The following is a 14896-nucleotide window of genomic DNA, read 5'->3' as shown; positions in this document are numbered from 1 at the left end:
CATCTGAGCTCAGGAGTTCAAGATCAGCCTGGGTAACATGGCAAAACCTCATCTCTACCAAAAATACAAAAAATCAGCCAGGCATGGTGGCATGCACCTGTAGTCCCAGCTACTTGGGAGGCTGAGGTGGGAGGATCACTTGAGCCTGGGAGGTGGAGTTTGCAGTGAACTGAGATGGTGCCACTGTACTCCAGCCTGGGTGACAGAGTGAGACCCTAGACCAAAAAAAAGAGAAAAAGAAAAGAAAAAGAAACTAAGACACAAAGATCATTATCTGTTAACTGCTCATACAAGAGCAGGACATGGAGGGCACTAATGGTATGGTAAAAAGTCTGTGAGTCTCAGAAATACAGCCTACTGCTATGGTGCCTTTAGCTTCTGTACAAACTAGAAAAGTTTCCAAGTTATTGTAGACCCACAGATGTCTAGCTTGGGGAGCGGACAGTTCTGCACACATTAGAAAATAATGTCTCTCCACTTAGTAGCACTATACAGTGGACATCTTGCACTATGATATGCAATGGCCCCAAACTTGCCTTCAGGAGCCTCACGCCCAGTGGCAGACAGGAACTCTCTTGTCTTCTAGGAATGGAAGAAAGTAGGTTAAGTCTCAATCTTAACAGACTCAAGTATCAAGCCCCTCCTTAATTCCAGAAAAGCTGGAAGCAGCTAAGGTTCCATTAAATTAGGCCCTATTCTCAAGAAACAGAAAAAGAGAAGGGGAAAAAAAAAAAACTCCAGAGAGATCAAGTGATCAAGGCTTGTAGCTTCTTTCATTTCAGAAGTAAAATATCATTTTGTATTAGTCCATTCTAACGCCACTATTCATGAAGAAATACCTGAGACTGGGTAATTTATAAAGAAAAGAGACTTAATGGACTCACAGTTCCACATGACTGGGGAGGCCTCAGGAAACTTACAATCATGGTGGAAATCACCTCTTCACAGAGTGGCAGGAGAGTGAATGAGAAGTGCAAAGAGGGGAAATGCCTCTTATAAAACCATCAGATCTCTTGAGAACACTATCATGAGAACAGCAAGGGGGTCTAATGATCTAATGATCTAATCCCCATATCTAATGATCTAATCCCCCAACCCCCTCTTCACCTCCTACTAGGTCTCTCCCTCAACACATGGAAATTACAATACAAGGTGAGATTTCGGTGGGGACCCAGACCCAGACCATATCACGTATCTTCACTTTTTAAGCAGTTTTTCATAGCATAGACTTCAACTTTATTGAAAATATATTAGTTTATCAATATGCATGATTTTTACCTACATAAATATTAATAAAAATGCTCTGTACTTTTCAAAGGAGGGCCTAAAATTACAAAACAAAGCTATAAAAGGGATTATCATTACATTAACTATTTTGAAAAGGATGGCTTCTTTTGTTTGAACTTTGAAGATTTCTATTAAAAACAGATTATAACTAGCTATAACCAAAGCTTGGCTTGACTTAAGGTTGGCTAAGAAAATAATGTATTAAGTAGCCTTCTAGAATGAAAACACAGAATTAGCATCCACTCAAACTAAACAAACCAACTCAGTATTATAAACAAATGAGAAAATGATATTTGCTATTTAAAATTAACAATATATGTAATAGGAAGCTGTTTTGATCCTGAAAAAGAAAAAAAAAGTCAAAGCTTGAATATAAAGAAAAATTATGCAAACACATCCACACTCCTACATATTGATCCTAAAGTCAAGCCTTTGGTACTTTGAAGTAAAATAAAACATAAATCATTTTTGTTTATTGTGACTGGTTATGCTAATACCACTATAATTTCTATGAAAGCCTTTCATGAGCCAACAGGCAAAAATACTGCAGATTTTCTGTAGTGGGATAGAGATTCTGCCAGCAAAGAAGCAGGGTAGATGAGAACAGATGTTTGAATGTGAAGCATCATCTGCTCTGACTTCTGACCCCAATCTTTTTTAACTACAGGACTTTTCTAGGTAATTACAAGATCAACCTACCAAGGTTAGCAGCATAGGGTTTTCAAAAACACCACCACCTGTCACAGTCATATGAGAAAACCAAAGTCCCACTAAGCAAATCGAAAAGACTAGGCAGTGTCCACGTAACAATGTTATCAGCAGTTCATTGACCAAATCAGGAGCTCTGTAGGGCGTCAACCAAAAACTGATGGTACAGGCTTTGGAGGCAGGGAGCTCTTAAGTCTGAATCGCAGTTTCAAACCCTAGTTTCCCACCCACAAGCTGTCAGAGACCATGGGCAAATTACTTAACCTCTCAGTGCCTTAATTTCTACACCTACAAAATGGGGGATAATATAGTACCTACCTCATAAACTCCTATCAGAATTAAAATTAGATAACACATATAAAGTTATAAATACTGCCTGGCATATTATACATACTCAATAAATGTCAGCAATTATTATTACCATCAATAATGGTGGCTTCTCCTTTACTCCTTTGATCCAGAAATCCCATTTCTGGAAACCCACCCTAGAGAAATAATCCAAACTACAGTAGAAGCACAAAAAGATTTATTACAATGGTATTTACAACGGTAAGAAGTTAGAGAAGCCTAAGTGTATACCAATAAGGAAGCAGTTGAGTAATTTCTCAAATATCTACTCAATAAAACATTGCTCTATCACTAAAAAACATACTCAAAATATAAATGTAAAGAATTAAAACAGGCAGGGCGCGGTGGCACATGCCTGTAATCCCAGCACTTTGGGAGGCCGAGGCGGGCGGATTGCCTGAGGTCAGGAGTTCATGACCAGCTTGGCCAACATGGTGAAACCCTGTCTCTATTAAAAAATACAAAAATTAGCTGGGCGTGGTGGTGGGTGCCTGCAGTCCCAGCTACTCGGGAGGCTAAGACAGGAGAATCACTTGAACCCAGGAGACGGAGGTTACAGTGAGCCTAGATCGCGCCATTGCACTCCAGCATGGGACAGAACGAGACACCGTCTTAAAAAAAAAAAAGAGAGAGAGAGAGACAGAATTAAAATAAATAAAAAAACAAATCAAATATAAAGCATTATAGGGCAAAATGACAGTATGTTTATAGAATTATACAAAGAAAAACAAGATTTAAATCTACAGATGTATATTTTTATAATTACGTAAAATTATATTTAAAATGCATACTGTTTTAAAAAAGGTGAAGCTGGGCACAGTGGCACATGCCTATAGTCCCAGCTATTCAGGAGGCTGAGGCAGGAGGATCATGTGAGTCCAGGAGTTTGTGGCTGTAGTAAGCTATGATCGTGCTACTGCAATCCAGCCTCAGCAACAAAGCCAGATCCTGTTCACCCCCCCGCCAAAAAAGAAACAAACAAACAAACAAAAAGACCAGCAAGCAATACACCAAAAATATAACAGTAGAAGTGAGGTAGTAAGGTAGTAAGATTTGAAGGAATGTTTCTTGTTTTCTATAATATCTATCATGGAGTCATATTATTTTTATAATTTTAAAATTAGTTTAAAATATATTTGACTTGCTGTAGATTTATTTTAACATTCATTAAGAAGAATTACTAAAATGGTAACAAAAGTTATGGAAACCCTGACATCAGTCTTACCACCTCAAGAGTTATCCACTCCCATCACATCCTCTCCCTCTCTTTCAACAATGGCCCACATTCCTGGGTTTCACCTTCACAGTTCTGTCTCAAGCTTCCCAATTGACATTCTCCCCTCATACTTCTTTCTTGCTAGTTCACATCAATCCTCCATATAGTTTAGAGGAGCAGGATTACTAAAGCATGGATTTTATGCCATTCCTATACAGTAGCTCTCCAATATATACAGAACATGGCCCAAGCTCCTCGACACGGCTTCAATAATAGTGCTAACAGTAGTTCCAGCAGCATCTCCCACTCTCCTCAACTGTGTGTATCCCAAACCCCAGGCCATGGCTCTTCAACAGGGGGACCTAGCATACTGGTATATTTTTGTCATGGTAAGTTATGTCACAAGCAATTTGTTATCCATAATGGTTCAAGTACCTTAGTTGTGAATTATTTATTTTTTTAAACTAGCTAGAAAAACATCAGTTTTATCCCTATAATCTCTTCCCATTTACCTGTATTAAAAATGAGGATGGAATTTATGCTGGAACACTACCCATAACTCTGTGTTTCCCATGGAGGCATGATACAAATAAAATCTTCTGTCACATGAGTCACAGTGGAAAGGGATCCTCCAAACCAGAGCTCCTCACAAAGTAGCATCACTGGAAGTGCTCTCCACCTGCAAAGGGAGCAAGCAGGCTGCCTTGCTTCAAATTATGGCTGGCAATTAAATTTTAAAAGCCACCTTTTCTCCTCATAAAAAAGCAAGGAGAGGAGGATAGAGGAACTCTAGAGACAACCAGAGACTAGGAGATAAATCTTTTTAGAATCATTCTACTCCATCAAGATGGAGACAACATCTCAGCAGGTTAAAGGCCAAGAATTTCATTTCATGGATTTTTCTACTCCCAGTGCTGATACGAAGTTTCGTTTTCAAATAAATATACTTAACATTAAAAAACAGTTAATTTAAAAATAATGTTAAGTATATCAAAACACAAAGGGTACTTGAATATGGAAAAAAATAATGAATGAGCTTCTAGAATGATTACCATTGCAGAAAGCCTACTCCTGACAAATAAGACTACCTGCCTTCTTCCAATGGTACCTGCATTGTATTTCCTCTGTACCATTTCCATATTTTTTCCTCAACCTCTAATGTCATCTTCCCCTCCTTCCTCCACCCAATCGCTGTCTACAGAAATGCTAGGACACAATTAAATGTCAGTTCCTCTTCAAAATTATCCAAAATTCCCCAAGCTCCTTCAGTCAAGCCATCACACACTTGTAGGTGGCAGGCATCTTGTAACTCTGCTATTTTTTTTTAAAACGCTCATCTCTCCAAGTAGACAGAAAACTCCCTGAGGGTACAGAATGCACCAAATCATTTTTAGACATCACACAGAGCATAACACTGCTTTTCACAGGTGCCAGACTATACAGAAAATGTTGGCTTAATTGAACCAAATTTCTTAACAACCTGTTCAGAAGACGCAGCAAGGTCAGCAGTCAGGTTCCTACATTCCCATACAAAAAAGTCTTCAAACACAGGCATAGGAAAGAGAGTTTCATTGAAAAAAAAATTTTTTTGCAGAAACTTTAATGTGCCATATTAAACCAAAATAATCAGAATCTTCTCTTAAATCATAAGGCACGATATATCCACACAAAATCCCTAGGCCTCTTGTACATCATAATGTGAAAGTCGAACATTTACTAACAGCAGCTATAATGTCTGAAAAGCAGATCATTCACTGTGCCACTCATAATTTATTTATTCAGACGTGTATCTTATTTCAGAAGGATCTAATGAAACTTACATAAATACATATAATACAAGCTAAAATGGCATATCTAAGAGAAGAGAAAAATGGTGATATGGTTTGGCTGTGTCCCCATCCAAATCTCATCTTGAATTCACAGGTGCTGTGGGAGGGACCGGGTAAGAGGTAATTTGAAACACGCGGGCAGGTCTTTCCCACACTGTTCTCGTGATAGTGAATAAGTCTCACAGATCTGATGATTATATAAGGGGAAGTTTCCCTCCACAAGCCTTCTTCTTCTCCTGTCTGCCACCATGTGAGACACGTCACCTTTCACCTTCCACCATGACTCTGAGGCTTCCCCAGCCACGTGGAACCATAAGTCCATTAAACCTCTTTCTTTTGTAAATTGCCCAGCCTCAGGTATGTCTTTATCAGCAGTGTGAAAACAGGCTAATACAAATGGGATAAAGGAAAATTGAGTGTAGGAAAGATAAGCTTTCCTAGGAGTGAGGTTCATGTACCAGATGAATGTATTCCCTAAAAGTCTGCACATTTGCCAGAGGTAGGTCAGAGGTTTGGCTCTTAATACTTGTAGCAGCCAACAAACCCAGGATGGCCCAATCAGTTACATAATTCAGCCTCCTTAAGATAAATAGGTGGCCGGGCGCGGTAGCTCAAGCCTGTAACCCCAGCACTTTGGAGGCCAAGACGGGCGGATCACGAGGTCAGGAGATCAAGACCATCCTGGCTAACGCTGTGAAACCCCGTCTCTACTAAAAATAAAAAAAAATTAGCCGGGCGAGGTGGCGGGCGCCTGTAGTCCCAGCTACTCCGGAGGCTGAGGCAGGAGAATGGCGTAAACCCGGGAGGCTGAGCTTGCAGTGAGCTGAGATCCGGCCACTGCATTCCGGCCCCGGCGACAAAGCGAGACTCCATCTCAAAAAAAAAAAAAGAAGATAAATAGGTAATAGAGTAATGTTTCTCCCTCAGTCCTCATTAAAATGATACTATATAATATAACAAACGATTTTCTCAACAACATTCTTGCAGTTGATTTCTCAGAGCTGAGGAGACTATTCCTCCAAACAACCCTCATAGGCAAATGACAGCAAACAATTCAATAAAAGCAAATGATGGAGAGGAAAGCAGGAAGGCCAAGCAAGGGGTTCAGATACACAGTTCCTTGCAGATCTAGACGTATCAAAACCAGATTTTATTCTATCTAGACTAACCTGAAATCCAGAGGCTTCATGTATCCACTTGTCTCTGAAACTACAAAGCAAATTTGATATGCATGTACTTTTTTCTGGGGAATATGTCTGTAGTTTCATAACATTCTCAAAGAGCAGCATGACTCAAGAAAAGTTAAGAACCACTGATCCAAAGAATCAGACTATATATATATATTCTTCAGGCAACCCTCCATAAGCAGTTTATTTTCTGAGCTTCTGAGAAGTGCTGAGCCTCAAGACTGCAGTCCCTGGCAAGTGCCTGAAGTATGGCTTCTCCCTCATGCAAAATGTAGAACTCTAGGCTTTAACCACTGGCCAAGCTGTGTGTCAATTGTCAAGACACATAAGATCTTTAATAAAGTAATGCTCATGAACATATGGAGCACATAACAATCTATTCTTCTAGCTAGGCTTCACCCATGAACATTGATAGAGGTGCCAAAGGATTTAGTGATATTTCTTCTAGAAAGTATTAAAAAACTAGAAATCAACAACAAAAACAACAAAACACCTTTTGCCTGTAGATAAAAATTACAAGTAAGCACAAAAACAATGATTTTCCTAGATAAAAATCATTTTTATCTTAAAATAATCTTTCTACATCAATTTATATAACGAACTCCTTTTTACCTTTTTGTTGTTTTGATCTTGTTATATAAGAAAACAATCACTGCCATACCTTTAGACACATACACACACAGTGAACCATCCACACACAGTATCATGGTTAGAATCAAGGGAGGAAGCTGGTCTGTAGGACCACTGAGATAAGGCTCTTTAAAATCTCATCCACCTAGAAGAAGGCACAGCCCTACAGAGTCTGGTCCTCAGCATAAAAAGTCCAGAGACATATCTTTGCCAAAGAATCCACAGTTAAATATGCTCAAGAGGAACTACCTCATGATAACCCAAATCATAAGAGGCTGAAGTACAAATCAGAATACCAACTTACTAATTAATCATAGAGAATATTCCTTTGACTGTAAGAAAATTTACACCTGAAGCCACGACACAGTTTTCTCAAATATCTGGATAACTGAAATCCTGAATTAGTAATCAGAAGTCCACTGAAAGTTAGAACCTTGAGATATAGAGAGTTTGGGAGATACCTAATAAATTATCCTTGCACTACATACATCTTCATAGTGATCAAAGCTGTGGCTTGCACAGGAAGAGTCTCTCTCCCTTGAATATTGCTGCCCCAGCCCTGCAGACTTCTTGGTCTTCTTGGCCTTTCCTCTTCCATATCCTTCTCTCCATTAGGTACTTCTTTAGACAGGGTATAATACAACTGATGAAGATGCACCTTACACACATTATTATCCCTATTTTCTAGATAATAAACTCCCAGATAAAGTTGTTTTAGCAACTTGTCCAATGTTGCAGCTACTATAAAGCAGAGCACAGATTCAAAGCCAGATCACAAGTCAAGACCTATGTTTCTAATCTTGAAGTAAACAATATCTTCAAGGTGTTTTTTCCTGGGCCTTCCTACCTCCCAATCTGATTTAAATGTGCCTCCTCTGTGCTACCATAACACTCTAAGTGTACCATGACTATAATTTTTGGTATAGAGGTCTATCTCTCTCATTTGACTGAAACTTTTTGAGGATAGGGGTTATATTTCATTCACCCTTGTATCCCCAGGGCACCATCTATCTAGGTAAATATTCAAGCCAATTTGTCCAGTGGTTTCATATGGAGATCAACAAACTAAAGGCCTTGAACTAGCCACATAGCCTTAGGAAGGTCACAACTTCTCCAGCTATCAGCATCTCAGCTTAAAAGAAAAAAAAAGGGTGGGGGATGAAATTAATATAAACAGATGAAACGGATATAGAAGGATATACAAGGTAATATCTCCTCTGCAAGTAAAGAGCACTACAATTATAGATGGGCCCTAGTTTTTGATGGCCTACCTTATTAGTGTGAGTTATTAGAATTAAAATTAAACTCCTCATTTATCTTCTGTACCATTCTAGAGACAGAATATACATAAATAATAGAAAGTTCAGAAAAAGCTTCCTCTTTTGTGACAGGAGCTAACATCATCTATACTAAAATCAAACAGTGGCACCCTCCTCTGGTGAATGTTAAAGGAGCTAAACAACACACAAGAATTCGATGGTAGGATTTTGAATGATTATATATAAAGAAAAAGCAAGAGAGAAATTACCTAATATTATCTGTCACCGTTATACTCCCAATAGCAACTAAGTAACTCCTTTTGTAGCACTTCCCTTATTTTGCCCTAAAACAAAGCCAAAATGAACTAACTGGCTACATACGGTAAGAGATTGTGAACAGAACAAGTATTCTATTTTTAAGAGTACTGATAATATCAATTATTTTGCAAACAGCATGCTTTTTAATGTAAGGCACAAAGAAAAGTATCTCATGGTTTGGCTAACAATGATCATCTTTTCATTTGTTGTTAAAAAATTTAATGACAAGCCATGTACGTGTAAAATACTTTCAGTAAAATGAAAGCATTTATCGTGTCCCTTTTCTGGAGGGTAACTTTACCACAAGATAGCACTAGAAAATTTTCAACCTGAAAAGTGTTTTGGTCTGCACATTTCAGGTTTTACAGTATCAACTTAAAAGAAAAAAAAATTTAAATCACCCAATCACTTACACTTTTTTAATCCAAGGCTAAAACTATGCCAATGCATCACACCCAGACAACCACAACCCAAAATTTCACCACATTACTATTACAACCAAATCTTTAATAAAATTAAAACTGTGCTAAGACCAGAAGCAGATTATTACCAGCCACCAATTTTAATATAAAAATACATAATAAATATAAGCTTATTAAATGATTTACAAAGAAAGGAATCACAGCTTCCTTCACCCTCATTGAATTTAGGCACAAAAAAATGAAAATACAGATAGTCTACTTCAAGCCAAGAAGACAAATCAGCCATTATACTGGCAACTTTGTCATTAAGGCATGTTTTTGCCCATGTACACAGCCTCTTTTCCCTCAATTAATTTTACATCTTTCACTTACTCTGTGACCAAGGGGAGGGGATCCCAACACTACCCAAGAGGTTACAAATTTACAACCAGTGAGAAACTTGCATTCTGAAAAAGCAGAATATAAAAAAAGCTAGGGTGGATGGAAAATGGCAAAAACTGATTTCAGTTCTACCAAATGAGTTTTCCTACTAAGTTTGTCATTCTTGGCAAAGTTGGTTCTACAAGGCAGGTAGGCACAGTAGCATGAAAAGATTAGCAGAGTGGTGGGTGAGGAATGCAGATAAGATATCCAGTTGAAAGCTTTCTCAATGTTTACCCAAAACAAAGCCCAAAGAACAAGCAAATGCTTGAAAAAGAATGGCAGTCCCTACAGTTCCCTACAGCCTACCCAGAGATCAGAGGGCAGAGAAGAAAGTTGGGGAAAAACTTGTATGGGAGTTCAGGGAAAGGGTGTAATCAAAAACAGGAAGGGGTTAAGAATAAGAAAAGTATGCTGCCAAAAGGGAAAACAAAGAGTATGCGCCAAAGAACCCGTTACAAACTGCCAAATTGAGAGATGGGGTGATTGGTCCAGTGTTCTTTGGAGCATGGCGCTAGAGCCACATTTGCCTCTCACTTTGCCTGGGCCAATGCGCAAGGATCAGAGTCAACCTTTGCCTAACCTCCAGGAAATCTGGGCCTCAGCGCACAACCCGGGTGCTGCTGAAATGTGGGAGAGGGAACTGAACCGGCCTCTAGCTATCTCCTGTTTCCAGATGAACCACAAACAAAGGAATCTAGAAGCAGGGCGACTTCTGCACCCCCAAGCCCGCCAGGGCGCAAGGGTGAGGTCAAGGCACCGCCTCCTTTGCGGGCATAGCCACATCTGCAAAGGCCAGGGACATCTAGGTCCTGCTCTGAGATCCTGGTAAAAACAAGCGGCCAGCGAGGCGCTCCTGTCAATTGGCCCGATTGCACTTGTAAAGTTGATAGAGTTGGAAAGAAGCGCAGAGCAGCCCCTCGGATTCCTCCCTAGAGTGAAGGCGATGGGAAGGAGTCACAGCTTCCTTCACCCTCAGTGAGCTCGCTCTGCAGGTATAGTCTCTTTTCCTAATGAAGCATAAAAGATGTTGTCTTCCTTGTCTGTGCTTAGTTCAACTCAAATCCTAGAACAAGGGCACTGGGGTCTGGGACCAAAGTTCACTGGAGATACCATTAATTCTCCTTGCTAAGCTAGCACAGTGTTTGCTGGGTTCCAGCCTTGGGAACCTCGTATTAAGTAGCAACAAATATGCTGTGGATGACTCTCCTTTCCCTAAAGTGGACCCTCAGCCCCAAGAAGTCTGGATCCAGCAGTGCTTTTGGCAACTTGAGCCGCATTTGTCCAGCCAGGTACCATGGTGTCATCACCACGCCCCTCGCACCCAGATCCTCTCCCGCTGCGCACACGCTGTCCTGTTTATACACACACACACACACACACACACAGGCACGCACACACGCACACGATATATACACAGACACAAATACAAAGCCCCGGGTAGCTCCTACCTCTCCCCCGTGCCCGTCGAAGATCCCGAAGATGGACGGGTGCGTCTTGTTGGCCAAATCCGTGAGAACTTCGAAGCGGTCCTCCATGTGGTCTCTCCGGCCCTGGATGGAGTACACCGCCACGTTGTGGCTCTTGAACTCCCAGGTCTTGGAAAACTCGGCCTCTAGCACATCAAGCCCCCCGAGTCGATCGTTCTGCATGATCTCGGCTACCTTGCCCTTCACCATTTTCACAGCGTCCCGGCTGGACTTCACGATGGTCTTTACCTCGTCGGTGTGGAAGAAGTAACTCCACAGAGCCAAGCTGATGCACAGCAGGAAAAGCGTCTCGGGTCTCAGTAAGAAGTAGCGCATGATGCGACCCAGCAGAGACAGCAAAGTCATTGTATCCTCTATCATTTATTATCGCTAGAGCCTCAACCACCACCAGCGACGCGCGCCCCGAAGGCTCGCCGGGTCCGGGAGCACTGCGGGGACAGCCAGCCGGGAGGGAGGTGGAGCAGTGCCCGAGGGTGGGGGCGAGGCTCGCGGAACCCAGCCGGAGGCAGCCGAGCAGGCGGCTCCGAGCGGGCAGCGCGAGCACAGGCAGCTTCCCTTTTGTCTCCCCGCCTCGGCGGCCCGGAGGCCCGTCCCTGCCGCCCGCGCCGCCTCCCCTCCTCAGCCCCTTTGTGAGACAGCGGCGGCAGCGGTAGCAGCAGCCGCCGCAGCAGCAGCCGCGGGTGCCCCGATTGGGCAAGAAGAATCAAGTTAAAGTTGCGCCAGGCTGGTCTGCCGCGGTGAGCGGGAGAGTTCAGGGGCGCCAGCGCCCGCGCAGTCCCTCCGGGGGTGCCCCCTCGAGACTCCCGGGAGCGATCAGCAGGTGAGGCGCAGGGCTCCACAGCCCGGCGGACAAGGGATGCAGGTCCCCTCGGTCGCCGCCGCAGGGGAGCGCGGAGATGGTCGAACGTTCCAATTCCTTCACACACCCCCGGGGGCCCCAGAGAATAAAAGTTTTGCGGATGCCTGGGCAGAGGCAGGGGTACGCAGAGCCCGGCGACGCGGCACGATCAGCACTGAGCCGCAGGCGGCCGGCTGGGCTCTGCCTGCCGCTCCCCAGGAACCTCCCGGCTCGGCTCGGCTCGGCTCGGCTTCACTCGCGCGCTCCCTCCTCGCGCCCTGGCTCGCGCGCGCTCCGCCCCGCGCGCGCTCACCCCGCCCCGTCCCGCCCCTTGAGTCGGGACTCAGCACCCGGAGGTGTGCCCACCGAGCAGTCAGAGGCTGAGCAAGTTCCGCGGCCGCTGGTGCGCGCTCGCAGCCCCAGGCGGTCCAGGCCAGCCAAGGGGGAGAAAAGAGGGAGGTCAGCTATCTAGCTCTTGCGAATGGTTGTACCTTCCCCCTGTGCCGGCTCCTAAGACAAGCTAATACTGACCCTGCTAGTCTTAGCGTTGGTTTTCCAGGAGCTACTGCTGCTCACTGGGAAGCCGAGAGTTGCACGTGAGCGTTCCCCCCTTCGGCGGCAGCACGGTAGTGCGGTCCCCTCTTCGCCAGGCGTAAGGCAAGCGAGAAGGGACGCACTTCTCCCGGCTTGCAAAGCGATAGGGAGATTACCCGGCCGCTGGCCGCGGTCTCGGCGTTCAGCAACAGAGGCCTTCCCGGCTCTCTCGAGAGTCGGGGAGCTAGCCTGGGTCTAGCGACCTTCTTCCTCCCGAGAACAGCAGAAAGGGGGGACTCGAGAGAATGACCTCTGTTTCCCCAAGGAAGTGCACTCTGACGATAACCTCGGGAGGGACGAGAAGGGCAGCTCTGAGAGCGGCCGCCGCCCCTGGAGCAGGGGACTCAGCGGCCACGAAGGCCTTGCCTGCTCGCGACCTTTCCACGGGGAGGCACGAAGCTTCCGATGGGGGCCTCGGGGTGCTCCTGACTCTTCTACGGGGCGAGGGCTCTGACTCTGCGGTTCAGGTTTGAAGGTCCCTTGGAAGCTCGGAAGTGGTGGTCTCCCTCCACCTCCTCGGTCATCTCAGGAAGAAGGCTCAGTTTGGGGCGGCAGTCTGGATGAGCGGAGAGTAGCGGCCCTGGAGAAGAGTGCGGGCTTGCAGGAGCCGAGGAGGATAACTCTAAATGTAGGCAGGCAGGTGTTGGTGGGTCTTGAAGGTGGGAAGGCACGAGAAAAGAACAATGTCCACGTCCGCTTAAAATACGGAAACAAGTGAGCTTTGAAGGAAAATACTCATTTTCATTACCCCTGTCCAGGAAGAAGAGTGCTGATCTGCTTCTTCCAGTCCGCTGTGCTGAAGAGCAGAGAGGCTGCTTGATCCCAGCCAAGCCAGTGTCTGTCGTCCAACAAACACTTCTGCCTTGATGTGATCCCCATTCCTTTTCTAAAAATAAAAAATAAGAAGTCCTGGAAGGAAATACACTAAAATGTTCCCAGTGGTTAATCATTAGTACAGTAGTAGATTATATGCCGCTTTCATTTTCTGCTTTAGACTTTTGTCTATTTTCCACACTTTTCTAAAGTTTCCACAAAAGCTATATATTTCCACCATAGGCAGAAAAAAATGAAAATGTAAGCATTGAAATGGCATATACATTATAATCTCAATAATATAAACATGCATACAAAAGACAGGAAGGAGATAAGAACTGCTAACAGTATGTTATTTTTCACAACTAGGATATAGTCTCCTGTCCTGCTTTACATTTCAGGTATTTTCATCTGATAAATCGAGAAAATAAACAGTTTAAAATAAATTCAGTCATTCTGTCAAGACGTTCCAAAATGAGATAATGAATTAAAGAGCCTTTAGGAACTAGAAAGAAAAGTAATGCATTAGTGTTATTTTGAAGGTAAGTTTACAATATTTCTTACTGTAAATTATCAAATCACTTTTGGGTGCATTGTCAGTCTTTCTGTACATGGATCCGTTTCACTGTGGCAACGGCAACTTGCAGATAAGCTGATAGAAATTACAGAACTATAAATCAGACTAGGCCCTGGAGTAGCAAGCAGTAAAATTCCAAACCCAAAGGCCCATCCAGTCTGTCCACTACGTTCCTATATTGATGAGAGCAGAACAGACACTCATTAGAGACATGACTTCTTCCCCCATAACTAAGTAAAGAAGAGAGATTACCATACTGATGATCTGCCTGGAGGTTTCATAGCAAGGCTTGACTTGATGAATTAATTAATTAATCTAAATATCCTGAAGATTTGGTGGAAATATGCTTTGACATTTACATCTAAGTGTTCAACTGTGAAAATCAATAAAATATTTTTCCATGCAGACCCTATAGGCATTTTCTTATTAAAAAATTCATGTGGTTTATGTGGCAATTTCCAAAAATGCCTAAATAAACTCTGTTATAGTTTACTGTGAATTTTAATATATTACAAAAGGAAAAAGACCTTCCTCTAGTGACAAACTATCATTTGCATATTCGTGAGGATTATAAAGGTTTTTCATGTATGGCAATGTTATTTTCATTCTCCTAACAATCCTCTGAGGAAGATAGAAGTTATTATCTCTGTTTATGAGGAAAGTGAAGCACAAAGATGTTAAGTGAATATCACTGTTCAGCAAATAAGAGGTTATACATTCAAACTCAGTTCTTTTGATTACCAGTTCAATACTCTAACATCTATTATTGCCCAGTGATACTAGAGATGATTGTTCTGATTTTTATGCTTCTCCACTAATATTTCACTAGATTTCTGTTACAGAAATCTCAAAAAGAATGCATATATTCTTATTCCTCAATTCTGCTTTTAGCCTTTGGGATAAGCACTTCACCATGAGTATTTACCTCACCCATTGAGAATACCTGTGGGGCAGAAAACA

The 14896-nt window shown here is 42.8% G+C and overlaps 1 protein-coding gene across 1 annotated transcript in view; it reads right to left on the bottom strand.

Annotated features, from left to right (window-relative positions):
* PPM1L (protein phosphatase, Mg2+/Mn2+ dependent, 1L) overlaps positions 1–12241 on the bottom strand; it is a 313864-nt gene extending 301623 nt beyond the window's left edge. The window contains exon 1 of the mRNA XM_011959075.1: positions 11076–12241. Coding sequence (XP_011814465.1) covers positions 11076–11474 — 399 coding nt within the window. The 5' untranslated portion in view covers positions 11475–12241. The remainder of the gene's footprint in view (positions 1–11075) is intronic.
* Positions 12242–14896: the final 2655 nt, after the last annotated feature.

This window comes from Colobus angolensis, unplaced genomic scaffold, assembly GCF_000951035.1.
Source record: "Colobus angolensis palliatus isolate OR3802 unplaced genomic scaffold, Cang.pa_1.0 Scaffold48, whole genome shotgun sequence".
NCBI lineage: Eukaryota > Metazoa > Chordata > Mammalia > Primates > Cercopithecidae > Colobus > Colobus angolensis.
Note: the sequence above shows the minus strand (reverse complement) of the source record. Positions and strands in the feature narration are given on the sequence as shown.